Raw genomic sequence first — 27,269 nt, forward strand, 5'->3', positions numbered from 1 at the left:
TTGAAAATAGCAAGTGACAAAAGGTGGTTGAGTGTCTTGATTTTAATTAGGGATAACCATCAAAATTTCATGTTACCCCTATTGCTGCAAAAGATTGTTTTCTGGATACAACTCATCAACAGAAGTATTTTGGTGGTTAAATGGTCAAAATCTGTCAAACACCTTTTGAATTATGAATTTTCAAAGTTTTCTCATTCTTACCGGTCATTGGAACCAAATAAAAAGTCCAAAAATAGCAATTGAGAGCAAAATTGGCATAAGTATATATTTACCTTTATATATTTCTTTATGTTAACATATATGCAAACATGAAACAAGCATATTGTGACAGTATCAAAGGGGTTTCATATGAAATGGCACTTCACTAGTCAATGGCATAAATTTGAACCATGGCATTGAAATCATGCATCAAGAGAACATTTGCTAAAATCATCCAAGATGACCGATATGGCACAAAATCAAAATTGTCCAGGTGAACTTTTTTTTTTCACAACCAAAAATGTCAATGTTATTGGGTTTAATATGACTAATTAGTAGTGTATGGAAACAAAATCTTAAGTGCCATTGAAGCTCATTGACTCATTCAAAACAATAGAGGTTATCCACCTCACTTATGTGTGACTTCTAACAAAAGGCGCTGGTTCCCGTAGTATTCCTCATTCAAACCAATTCAATGCATGACATCGGAGTTACCTGCATGACTTTCGCGGGCTATTTTGAAACAGTTATGTTGCACATTCAGGTACTTCTTTTGAAAGTCCTAAACAAGGTATAGCCAGCAGCAAGTTGTAGATGATATAGGCCTAAATATAAGAAAACGTTTAGGGTTGGGATCAGGTGAAAAATACATCGAATGAGCACGAAACTTCACATTTATGTTCAGAAAGTTGTCTTCGTAACATGATTCGAAAGGAGTATGGAAATTCCATAGGGAAGCTGGTGATTTAATTTGTAACTCGAGATTTAACCTTTTTACAGATTGTATGGCAACTCTGCCAAATTAAAGCTCAGTAGGCCAAGTTTTTCACCTGATCTTATTCATCTGAATATTTTGTGCCATTCGTGAGCAGTGCTGAACTCAGCCCCAGTGGCGCACTGGGGCGATGGACCAATTTTGACTCGCTCTTACAGGAAAACGAAATATGTTATGTTGCTGTAATTTGCAAGATAGTTACAAAATATAATTGGCATTAACTTCCGCACATTTTACAGAACAATATTGAAAAATAAAAGAATGAGCTCAATTTAGAAATATCCGTGCAAGCTGTGCACAGCTAAGCTTCCTGCATGTCTATGGGAGTGTTCTAATCAAGTTGATGGTTCATTGGTCATCCCTATTTTAATTTTGAGCTCTGAAACAGGGGAGGAGATAAATTTAAGTGACCGTTTATGGGTTCGAATTTCAACCAGCCTAACCATGAAGATCCCGTGGCCAAGTGGTTAAGCCGTAGGTCTCGATCTCGTAAACCTGAGATTCTGTGTTCGATTCCCAGGCGGGTCACCTTTTCTACTTGTCTCCTTTATTATTTGCGACGGCGAACCTGATGAAAAATAATGTTGATTTATATAATAATCCCGTCGATCGTGTAATATTTCCTCACAGGGAGGATGGCAATTTATTTCTCGCATTTACGGCCCTAGCTACTACGGGCTATTTGTGTGGAGGAGATAAGTTTAAGTGACCGCTTATGGGTTTGAATTTCATCCAGCCTAATCATGAAGCTCCCGTGCCCAAGTCGTTAAGGCGTAGGTCTCGTAAACCTGAGATCCTGGGTTCGATTCCCAGGCGGGTCACTTTTTCTACTTGTCTCCTTTATTATTTGCGACGGCGAACCTGATGAAAAATAATGTTGATTTATGGCAAAATTTAGTGAAAAACTTACTTATATACACAAGGTTTCACAACCAGTGGCGGCAAGTATTTTTCTTGCACCCCCCTCCACTTGTGAGGCAAAACCCCCGAAATCACGTAAATTTCCACTTTTTGCGGCAATTTTGCGTAAATTTTGCCCCCCTGAAATTCACTTTGCCCCCCCCTGAAAAACATTCCTGGCGCCGCCACTGTTCACAACCTATTAAATATACGACAAAGATGTAGGGTAATACACAGACCATTTATTGTAAACAAAAATAATAGCTAAAAGATTACTTTTGCCTTTAAAAAGTTAAAGATAGCCACCTGTAGGTAGACGCTGCGAAATTAATTTAATTTTATCCAAGATCGATATATGAGTTTTCAGCAAATATCAAATAATTACAATGTTTAAATATAAATGAAAAAAATAGGATCTAAGGGTCCTAGTAAATATAATCAGTGAAAACTTTTCAAAGCCACGCACACTTGACAAAAATAATAAGACAAAATAAGCCTAAACATAAGCACAAACCCTAAAAATTTCAATACAGAAAATCAATGACCCGGGTGGGAGAAGATACAGTAAGCCAAAAAATTAAGGTACCAGTTATATTCACCCCTTGTATATCTTAAATAAAGAAAGATATGTCATAATGGAATCAGCAGCCAATAGCTGCATTTTTTAGCTTGAATTTAAGACCTAATTTGTTGAAATTGTTTTAGAAATAAAAACACGACGATCCCAAAACCCAAGAAAGATGCCAATTAAAAAGTTGCACTTTCTCCATTGCATGCGCTATTGATTTGTAAACAACGCGTTCACGAACTTGAGAACTAGCGCCGTGTTTCCATTGATTATCACGTTAAAACTAGCCTCGTGCTTGCATTGATAGAACGCAAAAGTGCAACTTTTGATTTAGTTTCTTCGTTAAGTTTTAGATCACTGTTTCTTTAATTCTCAACAAATTTCAACAAATAGGCCTAATGTCTTAAATCAGAGCTGAAGACTACGGGTATTGGCTGCATGTTTTAATTTTGACATATTTGTCTTTATTTAGGATATACAGGGGTGAACACAACTGGTACAATTAATTCTTTGGCTGAGTGTATTTATATAAAAGAACAAGACATCAAAAACAGGACATGGACAAAAAGGACTATGAGATAGCTGAGTAGAATTTGACCCAAAGGATCCAAGGTTCAGAGGTTAACAATTTCTGAGTAAGAATATAAATAATAATAATTATAATACATTTGATGTACCTCATATAGATTCTTGTCATCTGATTTGTTGAAAGTGCAGACATTGAATTAGCTATGTCCTCAAAATGAAGTATGTACCAGTCATGAAAATGAAATATTGACCAGTCTCGTGCGTCCCAATCAGACTGTACAATTGCAATATTCACGTACCACGTATTGCTTTATATTTGGGACATGGTTAAAATTACAGGTGATCTCAAAACCATGCTATGACCCTCGCCTGCGTCTCGCATGGTTTTGAGATCACCGTGGGCATATAATCTTAATCATACCTCTCATAGCAAGCAATATTTGAAGACCTTATTTCCAAACCCTGCAAAGTCCACAACCCCATGTGTCTCATTTGAAGATCTGAGCCTTACGAACAGTACTGTAAAACAACATGTAGCATCAAGTCTTAAATAAATTTATATATTTATTTTGGCTCTTTCCTCGGGTTGAGCAATCTACCATTGGTACTTAGATTGTAATATATACAGAGTGTCCATGAAAGAACTGTGTCGTCGGAAACTTAATTGTTTGGGTATTTTAACGCCACAATTAAACATACGACGTAAGTGGAGTGGTTAAGAATATTTAAATCAGCTATCACATACTATTTTGACAATTGACACCTTGTTTGTGAAATATAAGAATTTTACGAAACTCCCTCATTTTCAAACCTTTCCAAGGATTCAAATGTCAATCGATGATCTGTATTCGGAGTGCTATAAATCACTGCGCATCATTTAGCACATGAGGCGTCTATTATGTTGCCATCGATAGATATTTGACTCCGTGGAATGGGCTGAAAACGAGGTAGTTTCGTAAAATTCGTTTATTTCAAATCGGAGCGGTCAATTGTCAAAATTCACGATACAGTTCTTTCGGGGACACCCTGTGTTAAAGTAATATATCTCGTGATGCTTTTATTATGTCTATTTTCAAAAAAATTGGAGCATTCAAAAATCTGACCATGTGCGATTGACCTTTGACATTTGACACATTTTGTCATATCTCCGAGGATATACTCCAAGCATTTTCATTTTCGATCTCTATATTATGGATTTACCCCCTTCCTGGAGCCCACACGTTTTTAGAACGAACATAAGTATGAGCATTTTATTCTTATTATCTTAAAAGATCGATTTCAACTCTCAGATCTTCATTTGGTCTCGCGGTCAAGAAAAACCTCAATATGATTTGTAAATCTTTCCAATATTGGAATTAAAGTTATTATTTTCTACAATAACACCGTTTACATTTATTTAGATTTATTTAGATTCTATTTTTCTCATCGTGTATATATTTGGTCTGGTATTAATGGACGCATTCCTTCTGTAAGCATTTCCTTTTAGATTTGTGATCACGTTTATAAACAATTTGATCATGTTCTGTGTACATTCAGCTATACATTAAGATTTAAAGAAAAATCCTTTTTTGTTGTGATGCTAATTATCTAAAACCTACTTGTTTACGATTATATATTTCTGCGTAATGCCCTATTAGCAGTTAAGTTAGCTCACTTAACTAGGGTTCGAATCCTGGCGGTGGTTTAGTACGTTCTCGTGGAAAATTGAGCTAGCTTTAAATTCCCCTAGACAAGGAACTTACTGCTAACTGTCCCGTTGTAACCCGTCCGAAACTCGGGGGGCTGATCCTGGTTGAGATGGTCATTTGTGGAATGTCTAGGGTGTGCGATCTTGAAGCTGCAAAGTCCATGTGTTGTTCTTAAATGGTTTATGGAATGATGTGGGGGTCGTAGTGGTCAGCTTGTAAAGTGTGCTGAGGCTTGTGGATCAAGGTGTTGTGCCTATGGGTAGCACACAATAAATCACTGCGGTTTTTTTACATTTAAAATCGTCAACACCTGAAAATGTCACTGCCATCTCAACTCCCGTCGGAACCCTGAAATTATTTGATAGTTTTATGTAAAATTCCTGTTGAAAATAATTGTTGACATTTATAAAATATATTCGAATTTTACACAATATGGCCTCAAATTATTGAAAACATTTTGATTGTAATTCCACATTCTTTAATACCGTTTCCACTTTATATATAGATGAAAATGGTTGGATCTGAAATTATTTAAAAAGTCTCCCACAGAGGGGTGTGGCTTTAGAATGGTTTAGTCCAATGTTTTGGAAAACGAATTTGACTTTCAATTAAGTTACACTTTAACATTTTGATAAGGATGTTTCTTGGCAGCCCAACTGTTCTCATCAGGTTCGAAATGCGCATAAGCAGACTCTTCAACATTCCCTTGCGCTTCACAATCCCTGCAATATTCTGATACCTGGGTGGTTGCGCTTTCATTGGTGTCCCATCTTGATATGTTTGATTCTGGGGGACACTGTTGATGTATCGCTCTATCTGAGTAAGGGATCGAATAGTCACCACTTGAGATACGTTGATACATGTCTTGCTGGTATCCGATGTTCCTATAGACATCTCAATTGGTCTAGCTGGGACGATGTTCGCTACATATCGTTATGAACACGGCAGAGTGCCAAATACGGCGTTTGAAAATCTTGGTACCATTCCATTGGTCTTTCTCAAAAAGTTCGTTAGCACTCATTTGAAATGTATATTATAGAAGTGAATATGCACCAATTATTTGTAATACTTGCGTGATCTAAAACAATCGATATATTCCTGAAAACATAACATTAAAAGAAACAAATTTATTCCATATTCACTACGATCCGTTTCGGCTTGATACTGAATCCAAAAAGTGTCAAATGCTGCAGAAAGAGTTGTATGCGAGGTCGAATACGCATTCAACTGTAGTATAGGCATAACCGCTGAGTGCATCAAATCCGCGTAACTTCGGAGTAAGGATGAGACGTTGAGACATAAAGGATGGATATATACGAGGCCTAGGCCTTCATGTAGAAATCATGTGCATATATTGAGGGGTGGGGGGTGTTTTGTTTATTTGTCTGAAATATAAACGATGCATGATGATGTAGATGATTTGATTATGAATGAGATTATTCCCCGGAAAGCACAACCCATACCTCTTACCTATGTTCCCTCCGCCACCTATATATAACCTCCTCCTCCCCACACTCGATATCGACTCTTCCTCTCCCCTCCTTCCTTCCCACTTCCAATGCTCTGTTTCTCTTTCTCCTTACCCTTACCCCCCCCACACACACACACCCTCTTTCCCTGCAGATCTATTCTCTCTCTCTCTTCCCAAATAAATAAATTGAATAAAAGTCAGTTTAAACCAGCTTTCTATGATATTGATCTTCCGTCATGCGACATGCACATAAATAGAGTTGTGTATAATAGTGTTTATATCACTGAAGTCATAATCTGTCAAGTGGCTATTGTAATGTCTGTGGAAATATTTCGATGGTCTATATATTTTCACAGTGAAATCAGCTTAGGCTATTTCGTAGTCTCAAGTCAATGCTTTCAAACTAAATCAATGCTTTCAAATGTAGACTGCTTTGTTCGACATCTCTGCTCGTGAATATTGCACTGCGAAATTTAAACATTTCTTTTGTATAATTAGATCAGGTAACTCGGAAATCGTGTAATTTTATTCGTCACACCACTTATAAGAAACTGAAACCAAAACCGAAACTACCTGTCACAAATGTTTAGTTTTAAACAAAATGTAGAAACAATGAGTTCGATATCTTGTGATTCAAGTGGTTAGGCAGGACAATAGGAAACCACGTGACCAAAACCAAAACCAAAACTAAAACTCAATATTTGAAATGAGGCATTGTGATTAGCGAATTGCATGTTGGATTCCTTTTGTACCTTCAGTAGATAGCAGAATTATAGTAAGCCTACCATTTAAATTTCACAATAGAGTCAAAGTCCCGTTATTTTATGCGTTTATTATGCCTTTCAAATTATGACAATTGCATCTACTAATTTTGGTAGTTGTAGGCCCATTATTTATTGGTGATATTTGGTGAGTGTGGTGGGTGTGATTGTGTGTTGCAGTTATGTAAATGTGAGTGGCAGCTTGTATGAGCGAGCAAGGAAGGTTATTTGCATTTGAAGTGTCTTTGTTTTAAAATATTGTCAATTTATATTTGTATACCATTTATTATTAAGCTTATGTATTTTCATATGTGCAATGTATGTATGTAATTCAGCCTTTGGCTGAGAAGTGCATTTTTTCTAATAAACCTTGAATAATAATATACAACACAATTCGAATCTATACAAATATTTTAATGTCTGGGGAAACATGTTTTCAAAACTCAAGATATCTTCTATCTATAATATAGTCCATACTTATAAATTATCTTATTTCAGGAATAATTGCAAGTTTTGTGCCAAATAAATATTCCCTTCACACGGCTGAATACAATCACAGAATTTTTTCCTAATCTTTTATTTAAACCTGATAACGGTAGATCCATGCTATCCCAATCCAACTGGCCCTGGATGGGATTTTATTTTAAGCATATTTCCCGGGGGTTGGTTTGCTAACTAACCCCCTCAAAAATCCAACCCCCTAAAACCAACCTCACAAAGAAAATGTCAACATCCTAAAACAAACCCCCTAAAACTTTCACCCCCTGACCCCCGTGTAAAATTGAAAATAGCCCGGTAAAAACACAATTTTACCCTTATTTTGGCAAAAATAAATGAATAAAGAAAACAAAAAATCACCTTAATTTTGAGCTAAAATGGTGTACAATTGCAAATTAGCAATTATCACAATAACACAGGTCCCGAAAATGATTTTCTTTTCCCCCTCCTACAACTGACCCTGACACGCGACTGAACATGTAAACTACTTTGACCTCGAAAGGATTTTTACAAAAACTACACGGCTGAGTCCCCCGCCCCCGGCGGGTTACCCCTTCTGTCATGATGTGACAAAATAGATACCAGAATCATAAACCTAAAAGGCCTACACATAGCACGCTAAATACACTGATAAGGTATTCTGTTTGTACCGGGGTATTTAGTGACATAACTCTGCCTATTATTAAAATTGAACAACAATTGACCGCGTGGTTAAAAACGTGATATTAAAGGTGCTGTTTGGGATTTACTGCTCCATTAGCGCAGATACTAAAGAAGTAGTTACTCGCCAGTTGTGCTTCAGCGTCCCAAAATACTAGTTTAGTAAGATACGCGGCAGTTGCGGAGTAGTTACTAAAGAGGTAAGCTATTAAACTAGTAAGTTACGCAGATTTGGTGCACTCAGCGGATATAGAAAATCCGGGGTTTCCAGGTGTACTATACGCTAGATCAACCTGATATGTACAGCTAAGTATACGATTCGTCTCTTTGTCAAATTCAGTAATCGCACTGGGGCTCGATTCGTCTAAATCACAATTTCAATATCTACGTCGGGGAGTAAGATTTACCATTAATTTTTGGTGGAAATGAAATATCCCCTGGCACATGATCATAAGCATACAATAACTCAATTTGCTCAAAATTTCCGATTCGTCGCTCTGCCGAATTCATAACGATATGGATGATGATCATTGATGATATCTTTAATCTGTGAACATGAATATAAACATCATTAATATAAACATCATTAAAACTTTGTTTGATAAGAACTAAAAACATTAGAAGAGGGCAAGGGAGTGAGGGGAGAAATAAGATATGACTGGACATAAAATGAAGTGGCCAAGTGGTTAAGGCATAGGTCTCGTAAACCTGAGGTCCTGGGCTCGATTCCCAGGCGGGATCACTTTTTCTCCTTGTCTCCTTTATTATTTGCGACGGCGAACCTGGTGAAAATTAATGTTTATTTATATAATTCCCGTCGATCATGCCACTGTTTTTCCGTGTTATAAAATGAAGTCTAGCTACTAGTACTTTATCGCTATGGTTATAGCAATTCGCCCTCCCTTATTCGCACAATGACACCCTGCATGGCGCATTGGGCTTTTGGTGTTGTGGTTCAATAGACCTATCATACTCGCAACATAGCCAGAAGAATGGAAAGGAGCAATACTATACGATCTTTATTGGCAATAGAAACAAATTAGTTCGATCTTTCGATCGACCATCGATGTTTGGTCGATCTTTATTATTTATGAAACCAATTGATTTACTATTGTAAATTGTGATAAAATAGTAAGTTGAGCCTCTAGAGATATTGACCAATATAAATTTAGCATTAATTCCGATTAATTAGTTGATAGTTCATTAATAACAAGCATCGAAGCAGCATCGACGGTCGATCCAAAGATCGAACATATTTGTTTCTATGAAATATTAAATATTATATTTTGACAGGTAATATTATTTCAGCATTTAATAACAACATTAAAATTGTATAAAAATCGTAAATTAAATAGTATGGCTATATTTCCACCAAGGTGTGTTGAATAACGGAAAACTCGCCCTTATTTGGACCGATGTGGTGCAAATAAGACTTTGCCTGCATCTCATAAATCCACTCTGTAGCAATAACCGATCAACTTCAAATATGGTTTAGTGATTGGATATGGTAGCCTGATGTGCTGTTTAGTTTTGTGTAATGTTATTTGCATATTTATGAATAGTGCATTATTATGTTGCCTACATTTTAATTAATCCACAAAAGTTGGTATGTGAAATGATACGGTGGCCCGATGCGCTGTATAGTTGTGTCATGTTATTTGCATATTTGTGAATAATGATGAGCTTATTAGTATATTGCATATTGTATTTACAAACCTCTGTTATTTACACACCTTTGTGTGGGGCCACCTTAATTATAAACCGCGTTCAAGAAAGCAACGCTAATCAAATATACAGGTTAAAATTAGCTAAACTACAAGTGTAAGTTGCCATTGTACCAAGTCGCAGTTAGATAGCTCTTACAGTTTGTACACGTAATAGGGCTATGCAATTATTATGAGCCATGGAGAAGGGTGAAATTAAGGGGTAAGTTTTTTTGCCAGACAAAGTGGCGGGTGGGGGGGGCAAGCAATTGTTGGGAAGCCGAGAAGGGACAATTTTGGCACACATTCATGGGTTGCTCTTTAAATGAAACGCTCTGAAAAGACTTAGGAAAGCAGTATGGAAACATTTAATTATTTATGCATATTTTCCTGCTGAAAATTTTCCAATTTCAGACAATTTTAGCCCAAAATGAACGTCTATTTTGCTACGTAAAGGCCAGTGCGCGTGAAGCACGCAAAACTGTGCAATGTTACACAATTTTGCATAGATAACTGGATGAGTATCCAATGCGGTACATGCCTTATTGTGCGCACCATTTTTGTCGCATGGTTGATTAATCGATGAAAAACAAACTTGTACTCTGACAAAGATGGCTAACAAGTCTATCAAGCCAAACACAACCCTAGAGGGTTTGCGCCGCGGAACAGGATTGATCAAAAGAAAGAAAAAAGAAAAGACACCTCGTCAGAAGTATGCGACATCGTATTACAGCAGTTCTGACATCTTTCTTACCTGAAGATTCAACTACTGTAACAAAGAATGTACACTTTCCAGTATTGCCACTTGAGTCTCTACCGGTTACAGTTACTGCGGTTTGCCCAACAGTAAAGAATTTCGCTGTTGGGTGTCCGTAAGCCCAGTAAGTAAGCTGAACAACTTCACCGCTGTTATCAGTTGCAGTTGCTGGTGCGTTTAAAGTCACATTAGTAGATTGTACTCCTGGTAGAGCGGTGGCTTGTTGGTTTGGTGGGCAACTCACCACTGGTCGAATTGTATCACTGGAAGCTGTCAAATATCCAACATATTGTTAAATTTTCTCATTTAAAACAATGTTACATAATTATTGTTTACACGATAATTAGTATTTGGATGAGAAAGCATTAGTTTCGTCCAATTCTCATCACTTTTTAAAGATTTTTCATTATAAATTTCCACTAGTCCTGACGGATATGAACAATTGATCCATTGTGACCTATGTTGTTGAACATCAATGGCAAGTTAATATGTTATGCCCAATACAATTCACCACTCAACGATGTTCATTTCTTGATACATTTAGACCGACATATGTGATGCGATCAAGCAAAATCAGTCGGAACTCGGAAATATTGATTTTGAGATATAGCCAAACAAAGGAAATATTCTTTTTGTTTTCTATTGTTTTGATCGCATCACATATGTCACTATGTGATTACCACATCCGTAAATATCTGAAACACCTGATTTTTACTTTTTATTCACCATGTATACTATTACTATACTATACTATACTATACTATACTATACTATACTATACTATACTATACTATACTATACTATACTATATACTATATATGGAATGTACATACTAAGAGTTATGCTGGTCAAAATTTATTGGCCAGTTTCGATATTTCGACTGCTCAGTGCAAGAAGTGGTTAAGATATTCGAAATGCCACAAAATACATTTTTAAAACAGTAGTCGCTGTCAAAAATTATTGTTTTTAATTAATTCATCACCAAAAGCGAAAAATCGAGAAAGGTAAATTAATTAGCAAAATAATAGCTCCATATGTGATTGGTTGACGCACTCACGTGTCAAGCGATATCGCTAGGGAAGTTGAGATTTCTTTAACTTGCAAAAGTGACGTCGGTTTTGCCTCAGCGATTTGAATCGATTGATCGGCTCGACGCTCTGGAAATGTAAGTAAGCACTGAGCATGCGTGAGAATTGCTTTTCTGCAAAAGCGATTGAGTATAAATTCAGCTTATATTAAGGGATCTGGAATGAGCGTTTTGAGCGTTTCGACAGTATTTTTTGTGGGACATGAGAGCACATCAGACATATCGAATTGCATTCTGAATACGAAGAATGTCTTTCTGATATCAAATAATTTTCATTTTTGAAATCCACGATATAATACAAATTTTATGACAAATTATTAAAATTTGATATTTTCACATTTTTGATATATAACAGTCCTCGAAGTAAATTTTATATCTAATGATATATTCTTAAAGTGTATGTAGCTGGGAGGAAAAGCCGACGATCAATTGAAAATTTTGACCTTTTATATTGAAGATATGGATTTTTTCCCCAAAAAGACCTGATTTTTTTGTGTGTGTTTTGGGAAAAATCCATATCATCAATACGAAAGGTCAAACTTTTCAATTGATCGTCGGTTTTTCATCCCACCTACATACGCTTTAAGTATATAATTATTATCAGATTTATAAAGTTTACTTCGAGTACTGTTAAATATAAAAAATATCAATTTTTAATGATTTGCCATAAAATGTGTATTACATTGCGAATTTCAAAAAATCAAAATTATTTGATATCAGAAGGACATTCTTCGTATTCAAAATGCAATTCGATATGTCTGATGTGCTCTAATGTCCCACAATAAAATACTGTCCAAAGGTTCATACCCCACCCCTTAAGAAGTACATAACCCTAGAGGGTTTGCGCCGCATCCTTTTCAGAAAGTGGAACAGGATTGACCAAAAAGAAATAAGATCTCGTCAGAAGTATGCGACGTCGCATTACCGCAGTTGTAACATCTTTCTTACCTGATGATTCAACTACTGTAACAAAGAATGTACACTGTCCAAGATTGTCACTTTGGTCTCTACCAAATACAGTTACTGCGGTTTGCCCAACATAAAATGATGTCGCCGTTGGGTGTCCGTCCGTTGGGCGTCCATCAGCCCAGTAAGTAAGTTGAACAACTCCACCGCTATTATCAGTTGCAGTTGCTGGTGCGTTAGTGACTACAGCATAATTAAACCATGGTAGAGCGGTGGCTGTTATGTCTGGTGGGCAACTCACCACTGGTCGAATTGTATCAATACCACTGGGCGCTGTCAAATACCCAAGACATTGTTAAATCTTATTTAAAACAATGTGACATATTGTTTACACGATAGTTATTATTTGGATGAGAAAACATATGAAAGTTTCATAGAAATGAGAATTCTTTCAATTCTCATTGTCTCGTCCAATTCTCATCGCTTTTTAAAGAATTTACATTATAAACTCAACGATGTTCATTTCTTGATATATTTGCGACCGACATCTGTTACTATATAATTTTCACAACTATCTGAAACACCTGATTTGAAATTTTTTGATTCACCATGTATACTAAACTATATGCGTCTAGCCCTTTTCTATTCATAGAATGGGGGATTTGCCATTTGGTCTAATGCCATTTGGTCTAATATCCATTTCGTCTACATCCATTTCGTCTAAACCCATTTGGTCTATATCCACTACGTCCAATAATCATTTGGTCCTTTACCGATTTGGCCTAATAACCATTTTGTCCGATGACCATTTAGTCTAATAACCAATAAGTCTAAATCCATTTAGTCTAACAACCATTTAGTCTAATACCCATTTGGTCTACAAACCATTTAGTCTTACAAGCGTTTAGTTTATTAATAAATAGACGAAATGGCATTAGACTAACTGGTTATTAGACCATACGAGTATTATACCTAACGGTTATTAGACCAAATGGGTATTAGACCAAATGGTTATTAAAGAAATATTAGACCAAATGGTTATTAGACTATATGGTTAGTAGACATACCGGTTATTAGACCAAACAATATTAGACTAAATGGACATTAGACTATATGATTATTAGACTACGTGGCAATTAGCATTTCTGGTAATAGACCAATTGAATATAGACTAAACGGGAATTAGACAAATTGGTATTAGACCAAATGGCAATAGACCATAGATTATCCATTGTATTTCTTTTGTTCAACGTTCTTCGCCCCGACCATCACCTAGAATATACGTCTAGCCCTTTTCTATTCACAGATTATCCATTGTATTTCTTTTGTTTAAGGTTCGCTGCCCCAACCATTACCTAGAGTAATGGAGGTGGCTTGCTGCCCAGAGACCATTATCAACACAATAGCTCAAGATAACGGTCTCGGGCTGCGAGCTAAACAAAAGGAATACCATGGACATTCTAGAAACACTATGGAAAGGCTCACAACATACATGTAGAATCTGAGTTAGTTACTAGTCTCAGGTATACTTACGAAATAAATGCATTTACAGCTCGATTTAAATGCAAATGTTAGTGCAGTCCGTATAACATTAACATTTATATAGAACTCCTCAAAAAAAGTTTGGAAACTTACCAAAACGGCTTTATATCAGAAAAATGTGAAATCTATTTCCATATTATTTCATATCAATACAAGCGTTGTTCTTTCCTGTCAAAATGACACCAAATTTGTGACCATAACTTATTTTATTGTTGAGTAACTGTCTTTGAAAGACAAGGAGGTCTCAAACAAAATGTGCCAAATCTGCCATTGTCTGCGCCATTTGCATCAGTAAACATGAATAAGGAATACCACACTGTTTCATTAAAAACGGTTTTTCTACTGTCAGTCTCACGTACCGGTCTTCTGCAGCCGTTGTTTTTCTTGGATGGCCACTTCTGGGTCTGTCTTTCACATCTCCAGTCTGACGAAACTTGACTTTTAGCTTGGAGATCATACTGCAGGAAAATCCAAATGTTGCCGTGATTCTGAGGTATGCCAGCCTCAAGCTGACCAATAGCGCGAGCCTTATCTAGGTCTGGTAATCGAACCATGTTTGCTTAGAAATTTCTTGCAAATGACCACTATGAAGAAGTGACCAGCAAGATAGGTTGACTTGCGTTGATCTGTTTGAATCCACAAGTAGTAGAACTGCTAATCCCATCCTAGCACTTTTCATTCAACATGATGTACTGCAAACAACTTTTCTTTCATTCTTTTATTCATGCATTAAACCACTCGTTCATTCATTCAGAGCAATAAGATGAGCGCAGATAATGGTCAGTTTCGGACATTTTCTTTGAGACCTCTCTGTCTTTCAAAGCAAGTTACTCAGCCGTGGAATAAGCTATCGTCACAAATGAGGTATCATTGTTGACAGAAGAGAACAATGTTTTCGCTGGTATGAAACAATATGGAGATAGATTTCAAAATTTTCTGATATACAACCATTTTTGAAAGTTTCCAAACTTTTTTTGAGGAGTTTATATAACACCACTGGTGCTCAATTAATAAACATAGTTAAATTTATGCAAATTAAAATTTAATTAGCATACCGAGGTAATACTCATAAATGAAAAGTAACCGTTTCGTTGAATGTATACTCAGTACATGTATATAAACTTGCCATTGGTTTCTAGAAGGGAATCTGTCTTTATCCTTGCCCAACCCAAAACGCTCAACGGTCCATGCTAATTAGCTACTAGGCAAGAACCCCCGGGATACTACCCGACCAGGGGAGTTTCGCAACTAACCAGCGGTACTCATTACAAGTCAAGAGGCTAGGGGTGCAAAGCCTTACTGTGACCTACCCATAATGGGGAGTACCATTGGACACTACGTTACTAGGTGTTTCAAATATCTGGTTACTCACATTTTTCTAAGATATAAATTTCATGGTGTTGAAACAGATAGACCAAACGTTGACAACTCTTTGCATTATTCATTAATCATTTGAATAACAATGGTCACGGGGTGAATACACTCCAGCAGATTAATAACCTACCAAACCACTTCAAATACAGATGTAAATTGAGATCAATATCTATTATTGATTTGATAATGCTGGCGTCTGAGGTGTTCGTGTTTTTAATTTAAGAAACTAAAGTTTGGCATTAAACTTCTTTTTAAACAATTATATATACATATTTTGATGCACACAATTTAATTTTGCTCGTCGTATATGTAAGATAAACGAGTTCAAAACAGACCATTACCAGAATAATGGGCGTGTTGTTCATGACTGGCTCAATGTTGTTGGTTTGAGGTTTCGACCCCTATCGGGGTCTCAACCTCAAACCAACTAACATCTTGCCAGTCATGAACAACACGCCCATTATTTCTGATAATGGTCTGTTTCTCACCCTTTATCTACTACATATTGAATGTGCATAGACGTGTGACGATGTTATAAGAGTTATGCTGGTCAAAATCTATTGCCCAGTTTCGATATTTCGACTGCTCAGTGCAAGAAGTGGTTAAGTGCAATAGCTGCCCTGTGAATATTGGCCAATTTATACATAGTATATATTTACTAATCTACGCATGGCAGATATTGCACTTACCCGCTTCTGGTACCGAGCAGTCGATTTACCAGTATTGAAAAGCCTGCTTTGGATGCTCTAGAAATGGGTGATTTCATATTGCATTTTGAAGTGGAATATAAACTGGAAACGGTTCCATCGTGAAAGTGGTCAAAAAAAGTGGGGCTATTTTTTGGTTGCATTTTGACCTTTTTTGTCTAATTTTGCTTTAAAGCGGGTCGGAGGGGAGCATGACCTAGTGGTATTTCCAGTTAAATATTGAGACAAACAAAGGTGACATTCAAAATGAACGGTATAGGCTCTATGACGGAGATCTTAAGGCAGGATATGAGGGGTGACAAGGGGAAAACGCCCAAAACCTTTGTTTTGATATATTATTTTCCTAAACCCAAAACATGCGACACCTAGTGATATACAAATGTAATTATTGCCTTCCTTGATTCATTGCATATAAGATCAACGTAGTTAACCCTTTGCACGGATCCGCCATCTTTCTACCAAAACGAAGTCCTTCTGCAAACGCATGCCAAAAAAAATGCATTTTTGTTTCTCACCCTTTTCTAGCAACGCTCCAGAAGGCTTTTACAAAGCGTGCGCGGCAATTAAAGCACGCATTTGACAGGCGTATGCACACGCAGCACGCACTTTGCGGGTAGAATCGTCGAATACTAAGAAGTACATTGTAGGCCTTTTTTATGGATCCTGCCATCCGACTCGCGTAACAACCCCTTTATTCTGTACAGATACTGTATTCTGTTTGATATATCATGTTGAATCTCAAAATGTACTATTAACGTAAAAAACAATTTATTTTTGCTGCTGTGTCTTTGTAGTACTTGATTTTTATGCAACTTAGATGAGTCGATTTATGCACTTACCGCATAAGGATGTTTCCCCCATGAATAGTGATGAATAGGGTCCATCCAACTCACCATTCCCATTAGATCCTCTAACTCTAAAGGAATACGACGTATTACATTGCAAGTCATCGATAAAGACTACAGTCCCATAATATCCTTTTATGTAATGAAAACTTTCAGCAGGAATCACCTTTGTATCCAAGCACTGTACTTTTTTATTTCTCGATTCCACGCACCGTACTTCAGATTCATAATTGTTTTGTCCTCTTCGTCTTCCACACGGTATATTTCTGAAGGCAAAAAACAGACTTGTTTTTGTAATCCGCTCTATGGAGTTCTTTATCCCGGCAGGAAAATCAGTTGGAGCTTTCGTGAATGAAAAGAATAATTAATATTTGGTTAGAATTTGGTTAGAATATACAAACAAGTTATTATGCTTTTTTATTTATAATTACTGATGTAGTTTTTATAGTGTAGGGTTGTTAATAATTTCACAATGTTGAACATTTCATGATTGCACAATCTAGGATGTTTCGTTACCTACATGACACGGCAAATTATGTCAAGTACCATTGAGGCCTATTTTGATGCATTACTTCTTAGATAGTGCAATCATTTTTGTTGTTGAAAAAAAAACATTTTACGAACATTTCTAGGTTTGCTGAGTGCAAATATTTTAACATAATGTTATAAAAGTGTTGACAAAATATTTGGCAAAAATTGTTTGCAAAAATTGTTTACAATAACATTTTAAAAATATTGTTGTAGTGTGTTTTCATACAAAACGTTTTCATGACCGTTACATAAATCATTTAATGTTATTAAAACGTTTTTACCTAAATCAAAACCCAAAATATAACTTATTCAAAACGTTTTTAAAACGTTTGTGTGTTTGCCGGGAAGATGGTTCCTTGTTATGAAGGTATTTTTACGGCTGCGGTGTCATGCACAGATTAGCTTGAAAATAATACAAAATGTGTAGATGGGTGAGAAAAACACACCTGCCAATTTTTAATTTTTTTTCCAAAAGAGGATTTTTGACTTGGTGCGTAATGTTTTGTGATTGAAAAACTCCATAGCGTTTTTACATGTTGCCAAGTTCATCAACTCAGCTTAATTTATGAAAACAGATAATTTTTAAAAATGTGATTGTTTCTCCTTATTATTAACGCTATAATAGGCAGGCTACTGTCAATAAGTGATCAAACGAAAGTCACATGAAAGCGCCTACACGAGCGAGAGGTACCTTTTGTTCCCATACAACCAATGGTATGATTGAGTATCCGTAAGCACAAAAGGCACACATTAGCCGTCGATATACAGTTCGTTATCACCCACCTGACTTTAGGTGCTTCATTTAAATAAATTGAATGCTTTTGCTGATCGATTACACATCAGAATTAAGGCTGCCATGTCCACATGTCTATAGTACTGACATGTAACTAATAGCTACATGTATAATATTAATAAGTACCGGTATAGGCCTACATAAAAGTTGTTTCACAAATTGACATTTTATTTTATTTTAAGAAGGAGATTGGCATAAACTGATTACAGTGGCGTACCCAAGGGGGGGGGGGCAGCTCTTCTGTGAGAGGTCTTGGGAGGGATGAGGGAGGAAGAGGCGGAGGAGGGATATGAAGAATGAGAGGGGACTGGAGGAAGAGAGAAAGAGAAAGATATGAAGAGAAATAAGTAAATAAATAGAAAGATAAGGAAAATGATAGTAATGAGAGGGGACAAAAAGTACTGTTTTCTTAAGCCTTTTTAGAGCGTTTCATGAGTGTGTGCCAAAATCGCCCCCCCTGCCGGCTGGCCGAAAATGGCTTGCCCCCCCCTTCGGCTCGCCAAAAATGTCTTGCCCCCCCCCCCCCAATTTGACCCTCATATATATTGCACAGCCCCTTACCAGGGAATGTATAACAAATATTGTTTTGGTTACATGGAGCATACAACATTAACAATCCCTGTTATTAGTCTGGCGCCCACGAAGTCTCTACTAGGCACACCGACATCGCCTGGTTAATAATTACAGCAGAGACACTAATATCAATAACCGGGATCGATACACGTGAATGTGCTATGCACGATTTGATATTCAGACGATAAATCTTTGGATACCGGGGTAGAAAATGATGAATATCTCCCGTAATTGTGTTATTCTAAAGAAGCCGCTTTTGATGCTTGGACTTGAATATATGTGTTGAAAGGATATTGATAGTCGTTAGCTCGCGTACTGAGAAAGAACCGTGCGCAGCGTAGGCCACTGGTGGAGGCAGTCTAAAAGCAGATGACCTCAAGGCGTATACCATGCTCACTGACATCTGCAGAGGTCAGTTACCAGGCTATTGTCAATAGCCTTAGTCAGATGTCCCTCGGCCCATTATGCGCTTCAAAACTATTAAACAGGTCGGAACAAAATGGCCATGCGTGGCTGTGCCGGATTCAACCTACCATGGCGATTTCTGCCATGAAGATATCAGGGCGATGACACTGTGCTAGGTGGCTCTATACACAACAATTGTCTAAGAATAGCTCACGACATAGCCTTCTTGTTATTGAGGGTCCGGAAGGTGAGTGCATGGCTACCTCGACCACATACCATTATGACAACATAAACTACTGATAGTAATTATGCCTCTAATTTAGAGGGTACGGAACACAACTTCTGCTTCTGCTTCTGCTCTTATACTGGCTGGACTCGGTTAGAGTATGATGCCAGGCTTGTGCGGGGGTGTGAGGATTACTGACTTAGTTGCTGCTTAAAAGTGTTCAATGATGTTGCGTTTACAACAGTGTTGTCAAGGGCATTCCACTCAACCACAGTTCTGGGGAAAAATGAGTATTTGTGGATGTCCAGGCGAGCACTGAGGGTGATGTAGCTTTTTTCGTTGCTATGACGAGAGCGTCGGGTTGCTGGTTTTAGGTAACGATCACTGGGGATGTCAATACGTCATGTTTTGCACCCTCCTGTAAGTCATCTTTCTCCCTTCCGACCCTCTCCTCGGTCCCCACTTGAAATCCTTACTATAAATGAAATTTACACAGAGATAAAAAGACTAGTTTGCGTCTAAAATTCTGACAACTAGACAGAAAATGTCGTACTGCGCAGGTCGGCAACCAATCACGGCGCACCTTTGCCCTGACGTCAGACGCTTTGCTGTACTTACCAGCTTCATCAGTTCGAAAATTGTTGGCCGTGCTTTGATAAATGCTGCCTTGTACCCTTGACTTTACATAATACGTGTATGTGGAGTAGGGTGAAAGTTCATACACTAGCATCCAGCATGATGCAATATTGCTGGCATCATACACGCAATTCAAATTTTCCCAAACTGTTTGTTGTTCTATATAGAAACCATCTAAGGCATAACATTGATCTTTATCAGTCAGTGTGTACGCAACTGCATATTCGTTAATTCTGGTGGGATCGTTACACTTCCATGAAATTGAAACTTCAGCAGATAAGACAGTAACCGTCACAACATCATATGGGATATGGTGTGCTAAAATGATAAAAGCAATATCAACGAAATGAATACTAATACTACCAATAATACTAACACTAATACTAATACTAATACTAATACTAATAGCCGGGACTAATACTAATACGGGTGTCCCCAAGAAGGTTGTATGCCGATTTAAAAAAAAATCTATGTCAATGTTAATAAATATAAATGTGTTACATTCATGACATAAGCAATGTACCCTCTACTAGTACCCCTAAGAATGTCAAGGTCACAACTTGTGTACTGCTACTGTTTACGTGACATTGTGCAACATTAGGTTCATTACCACCGTCACAGCTACCGGCATTTGTGTGCGCCCAGCCATAGCAGTATTCTATTCTGATGAATAGAGAAACTTGTTTAGTTCTATTTCAAGAGTTCAGTCAGAAATGTACACTATTCTTTAATACAGTATATAACACAGCAGCGATTTCAACTCAAAACAAAGCCTAAATGTAAATAATAATTATTGTTATTAATTTCACTATGCTCTCTCTAAATGTAAAAGAGTGAATTTCCATTCTTTCCGGTAGTTGAACGAAAGACAACCCGTTTTTGAGTGGAAAACACTCTAAAATGAAAGAAAGCACATTTTCTTTAGGTAATATTCACTCCTTTGAGAGTATACAGACTACTTTTTTAAATCCTTGTAGTGTGAAAATGTTTCCACTCCAAAAGGGGTTGTCCTCCATTTCACTCTCCCACTCTTTTTCCACTCTTTCCACTCTGTGTACATTTAGAGAGTCGATGACAGGAGATACAGTGTGCAAGGGCGTCGCTAGACCAATATGATGGGGGGTGTACAGCAAGTTTTGCGGACGGAAATATTTGGTGAAATGTACACCCAATTTTTTTTTCAGCCAAGGCAGACCTCAAGAATTTCAAAAGTGTAGGGGGGGGAGCGGTCAATTTTTTTTTCGAACTTAACAATAGGCCTATTACGTTACAACAATCCATTTCTTCAATATGAAAGGTCAAATTTTTCAATTGATCGTCGGCTTTTCCTCACAGCTACATACACTTTAAGAATATATCATTAGATTTATAAAATTTACTTCGAGGACTGTTATATATCAAAAATGTGAAAAATATCAAATTTTAATAATTTTAACGCTCAAACGAAGAATGTCTTTCTGATATCAAATAATTTACATTTTTTGAAATTCACGATATAATACAAATTTTATGACAAATTATTAAGATTTAACCATAAAATAGACATTATTAAAATATTTAACTGATCATTTATGTGAATAATATTTTACAGGGTGTCCTAGAAAAAAATACAGGGCGAACAAATTTGGATGTAAGTCGAGAAATAGACATCACAATCCAACAATCTAAACATCAACGTGTAGCCCATCTTATGCTGTATCTTATATGCAATTTAACTGGAATCGGTTGACTGGTTGTGAAGAAATGAGGGCTTACATAATGCATCCGTCAATTCACTTCATTCCAAGTTTGAAAAAAAAAAGATCATTCAACACAATGCGCACTATAGTGGTCAACTGTCAATGGGCTTCATATTTTGTTCTTTTTTGAAGCATCGTTTTTTTTTGCAAAACAGTTAATTAGGTTTTGTTCAAATTTGAAAACCTGCACGATATTGAAAATGAAAGCTGGCATTTAAGATGATATTGATATAAATGTTGCATAAAGAATAAGAATTCCAGGTTGTTTCTCACACAGATTAATGTTTTGGAACATTTCCAAGGAATTGTAATGCAAAGTTTATATCTTTTAAAACTTCAACAATAATGGTGTATGATATCAAAAATCACACGTAAAGCCGTAAGCACTTGATCATTGACCATTGATCATTTTTGGCTCAAATGTTCTTAGGAAAGTTAAAATATAACATATTTGCACAACCTAAAGAATTAAAGTTGGAAAGCTTCTCATTGCAGAATCAAAGTTTTCTTGGACAAACTGTTATTTATCTTCAATGAATGCATGAATAACATAATACCGTCGGATTGTAAAATAGATAATATAATATTTTGAACTACAATCTAGGCATCATCAGCCCGATGTGATAGAACGTGAAAATTTCCCACTCAAAAACGTAAGTACAGTTGCCTAGATTGTAGTTCAAAATATTTTATTATTATCAGTCAAAATTAATAGGTAAGTTTTCATGGGGAAATTTTCTGGACACGTTGACACCCATGGGCGCAGACATATTAGCATTATGGAATGTGACCCCGAGCACAGCGGATGGTCTACCAATGTATTTGAATAGGAAGAATTCCTCATTTGATGCAAAATAAGTTACTTGTCACAAGTTAATAATGTTATGGTAAGAGTTTCCGATATTTTTTTCCGTAGATAGATATTTTTGAAATTACGTTTTGATGATATTGAGAAGAAATTAAGCTTACATAACAACATTCAATAAATTTGCAATGCGCAAATTTCTATCTAAATTGCGGCCAAAAATACTATTCCAATTCAAAATTACTAAGACTTAAATAGCGAGGTCACCGCCAGGCTCGAGGTTACACTCACATTGATACGCATTGGTCACGTGTCCAGAAAATGTTCCCGCGAAAATGTATCTATTAATGTTGACTGATTATTTACTACCTGGATGAAAGATAATCTTCACAAACGTAAAATAGATAATGTTGACTAAATTTATTGAGATACACAAACTTTAGGAAGCAGTGAGCGAGTATGAAAAGTGCCTGTTGATCAAACTTGGAATGAATTGCAATGATGCGCGTATTATGTAATCGTTAATTTCTTCACAACCATTCAACCAAATCAAATCAAATTTTCGTATGTGATGCACAATAAAATAGGCTATGCGCTACATTTTAATTGTGTTGATTTTGATGTCTTTTTCTCGACTTACGGTCAATTTTGTTCACTCCGTATTTTTTTTGGACACTCTGTATACTCTTTATTTCTACATGTAACAGTTGTTTAAAATGATCTTTGATGTCAAATGTCTTTTGAACAAAATTAATGGTCAACATCTGTTGCGTGTTATTGTCAAAAAGCACGCACGTAGATATTGAGTCAGATCTTTTTAACATACTGCAATAGTTTATCACATTAATATTGCTGTATAGGGTTAACAATTAAATAAAAAATTAGATTTAAAAAAGTTGCAAAACTCGACAGAAATATATCAGATATATAATAAGTGGCTAGAAAACCATAAAATAAATAATTTAAAAAAACCCGTAATTTTCCCCATGTACTGTATTCTGACTTCTTACCAGTTTAAAATCATATAATTTGAAGAATAAAGAAAGCTTGATAAAACATACATTATAATTATTTTAGCATAATCATAATTATTAACTAATTTGTTGTATTAAAAACGGCAATGATAACCATCAGTCCAGATATTTTTTGCATTAATTAGTGTCTTCTTAAATTGAACAAAAAATGTTACAGCTGTTGACAGTTACATACGTATCAATTGATTTTTTTATTCGGGTGCGCCGTCGGATATCACATTAGGCCCATGAAAGTCAATTCCGAGTTTATCGTCCCTTTTTTTCCCAGGTTGGTGAGGTGACTTTTTCATTTTTCATTTTTCATTATTTCATCAGATTTCATTATTGACCTAAAATGCATGTTGATTTAAAGCCACACTCATACATGTTATTTATAAACATGTTTTTATATCGGTAGGGACTAGAAAAGTTAGAAAAGAGCCTGGTTTTGCTTCCAAGTTATGACTTTACATGTTTTACAAACAAAAATCTATGTTTCCAATTGCTAAAACTGGTGAAAACACTGATACTTTGAAAATAATGAATTATTTTGGCATTTTTGAAAATTTGACGCGGGTGTTTTTGGTTTCCAAAAAGTGACGCGGGCGGGGGACGATAAACTCGGAATCGACTTTCACGCGCCTTACCGGTGTAGTCGGTCAATGTGTGAAAACTACAGTACTGGTGCAGCCAGTCACTGTGTGAAATTGGTCAAGCTTTCGTCAGATGTGGCTCTGACTTCATCAGGACTGATGAAAGCATGGCTTTCTAGTAGTTACTAATGGCCTAACGACGAAAGGCTTGTGGTCACCAAGAAAGTGGGTGGCGATAATGTGCAGACTCGCCTTTTAGCCGATTTCTATTGTTCTAAATAATATGGAATGCGGTTCAACCGCCACTAACTGGCGGTCAACCGGCTGTTGAGTTTTGAAGCCACCCATAAACTATTATCAGATAACATCACTATATATTACAATGTATTAAAATGGGCATAAACGGGATAACGTAAGAAGCCGTGTCCAGTGGGTAAAATGTCCCAATCGAACAAAATAAAGGTTATTTTCCCACTCACACAATATCACTACAATGATTTTCAAAAGTATTTTAAAACTTTGAACAGAGATCACCCCTCTACGCTATGACCATCTTCCTGTATGTATTTGTTACCAACAAAAGTCCGAAGCTCTAAAAATGATGATCTATTTTCAGTGTACAAATTTTTTCAATATGCTTCTTTTTTTCAATAAGTTCAACCATGAAGAAAATAAGAACAAAAATAAAAAGTATTAATGTGATTTAATTAAACCAATAAGAATCGGCAATTATTTGGCTCCTAACACATTTCAAACCATACGTTGGTGTTATTGTTTTCCGTGTGGTATACCTAACTGGGAAAATTCAATTGATGAAACTGTGATCTTAATTAATGTCTGTACAGATGTAATAATACACGGTGGGAATAAACAAAGTTGATATTTCAACATGAGTTTGGTCAATTTTTTCAAACCCGAATTTGGCCATTTTTACATTTCCAAACTTACACCAAATTGGATTCAGTCAAATCTCAAAACTAACCCCCTTAAATAATGACTATTATTCAAAAATGGGCGATTGTATTACAAATGTGTAAAATGCGTTGGATACAGAATTTATTTCTGCACATTTTGACAATCAGTTATTGCAAATGATATTTTATACTATTTGACCAATAATAACCAACCTTTTGTTTAATTTTTTTGTTAAATTGAAGTCAATTATACATACCTCTGATTTCAATGATTCTACAAGAAAGAAGTAGCGACAACATCCATTGCAAATACGCCATAATGCAGAACACAGATAATGTCACCAATATTATAGGTTTAACATTTTTGGGTTAACAGTACTTCCTGCAATCAAGCACACACACCGTCTGGCATAGGGAACACAATACCTGCACAGGTCACTGATCAGACCTCATTGTCAGATAATGGTTGACATAATTATACTATTGGTCCATAGAGTGGAAAAAAACATTGTACATGGTTTCATGTCAAGTGAGGGAGTCATGTTCGTTTGAAACCAGTGCAGTTTTTGTTCACCAGTGATTATACTGCGCCAAAAAGTATCCTTGCACTTGAAAAATTAATCAGCTTTGTACCAATTTTTTCCGGGTTACACCTGCTTTTCATCTTCAACGACCACACTATTTGTCCACGTGGTGTTTAAACTACAGGGTGTCCCAGAAAAAAATTACCGAGTGAATAAAATTGAACATAAGTCGAGAAATAGACATCAGAATCAAAAAAATCAAAATGCCGCGTATAGCCTATTTTGTTGTGCATTACATACGAAAATTGTATTTGATTCGGTTGACTGGTTCCGGAGAAATAAACTATTGTATAATGCGTGCATCAATGCAGTTCATTCCAAGTTTGATCAACAGGCCCCGTTTTCATACTATTAATATCTATTAAAATCCGACGGTATTATGTCATTCATGCTGTTTCACTGAAGATGAATAACAGTTTGTCCGAGAAAACGTTGATTTCTGCAATTGGAAGCTCTCCAACTTTAATTCTTTAGGTTGTGCAAATATACTTTACAAAGAACATTTGAGCCAAGAATGACAATGACCAAGTGCTTACAGCTTTGATACCACGCAACATTAATGTTGAAGTTTTAAAAGATTTTAACTTTGCATTACAATTTCTTGGAAATATTCTGAAAACATTAATGTGTGTGAGAAATTTTTAAGCCAGCTGGAATTCTTTATGTAGTAATTCTTTATGCAACATTTATAATAACATTAACGAAAAAAGATATTTACAAATACCGAGCATCATCTTACATGCAAGCTTTCATTTTCAATATCGTGCAGGTTTTCAAATTTAAACAAAACCTAATTAATGTTTTGCAACAAAAATGTTGTCTAAAAACGAACGAAAAGAATTTCATAGAACAAAATATGAAGCCCATTGAAAGTTTAACCACTAATGCGCATTGTGTCGAATGATCTTTCTTTCAAACTTGGAATGAAGTGAATTGACACATGCGTTATGTAATCGCTCATTTCTTCGCGATTAGTCAACCGATTCCAGTAAAATTGACATATAAGATGCAGAATAACATGGGCTACACGCTGATGTTAAGACTTTTGGATTCTGATGTCTATTTTAGGACTTACGACCAAAATTATTTGCCCGGTAATTTTTTCTGGGACACCCTGTATAAAAGCTCAACTAGTATACGAACAAGACAACAACATACCTATTTGTATAATTGACTTTATTTTGTATATCGCCATAGAAGAGAAATTTAAACACAACTTTCGAACAGCCCATTGTCGAATTTCATAGCGGGTACCGCATTAATTGGAAAATTGATTTGTGCAAAGTCTACTTCAGGACAATTATTATGTCGTCGGCAGAATGCAAAAAAAATGAACAATTAGTTTTTTACCCATTATGAAACATTTAATCAATGCAGAGACTTATTAGGTTTCTACTTTATAATTTGATAATTATTATGATTAGGCCTATGAAGATAATTATTTTAGTCTATGATTTACCACCTGTCTTGCATTCCTACCATTGGACTA

The 27,269-nt window shown here is 36.1% G+C and overlaps 1 protein-coding gene across 1 annotated transcript; it reads right to left on the reverse strand.

Annotated features, from left to right (window-relative positions):
• Window positions 1-8,314: 8,314 nt before the first annotated feature.
• LOC140165219 (uncharacterized) lies at window positions 8,315-25,586 on the reverse strand. The gene is made up of 6 exons (XM_072188626.1): window positions 25,454-25,586; window positions 20,115-20,450; window positions 16,963-17,310; window positions 12,543-12,833; window positions 10,505-10,777; window positions 8,315-8,594 (listed from the first exon to the last, which is right to left on the reverse strand). The coding sequence occupies exons 1-6, from the start codon at window positions 25,512-25,514 to the stop codon at window positions 8,590-8,592; spliced, it is 1,314 nt and encodes a 437-aa protein (XP_072044727.1). The 5' UTR covers window positions 25,515-25,586; the 3' UTR covers window positions 8,315-8,589.
• Between the last annotated feature and the right edge of the window lie 1,683 nt (window positions 25,587-27,269).

This window comes from Amphiura filiformis, chromosome 1 (assembly GCF_039555335.1).
Source record: "Amphiura filiformis chromosome 1, Afil_fr2py, whole genome shotgun sequence".
Taxonomy (NCBI): Eukaryota; Metazoa; Echinodermata; class Ophiuroidea; order Amphilepidida; family Amphiuridae; genus Amphiura; species Amphiura filiformis.

Bases quoted from the DNA above. Each gene is read 5' to 3' on its own strand.
- LOC140165219 (XM_072188626.1), bottom strand. From the start codon at position 25,514: ATGGCGTATTTGCAATGGATGTTGTCGCTACTTCTTTCTTGTAGAATC. The intron at 20,451-25,453 runs GTATGTATAATT...TTATCATTTTAG, and splicing joins TAGAATCATTGAAATCAGAG to CACACCATATCCCATATGAT. The intron at 12,834-16,962 runs GTAAGTGCATAA...GGTATTTGACAG, and splicing joins GGGGGAAACATCCTTATGCG to CGCCCAGTGGTATTGATACA.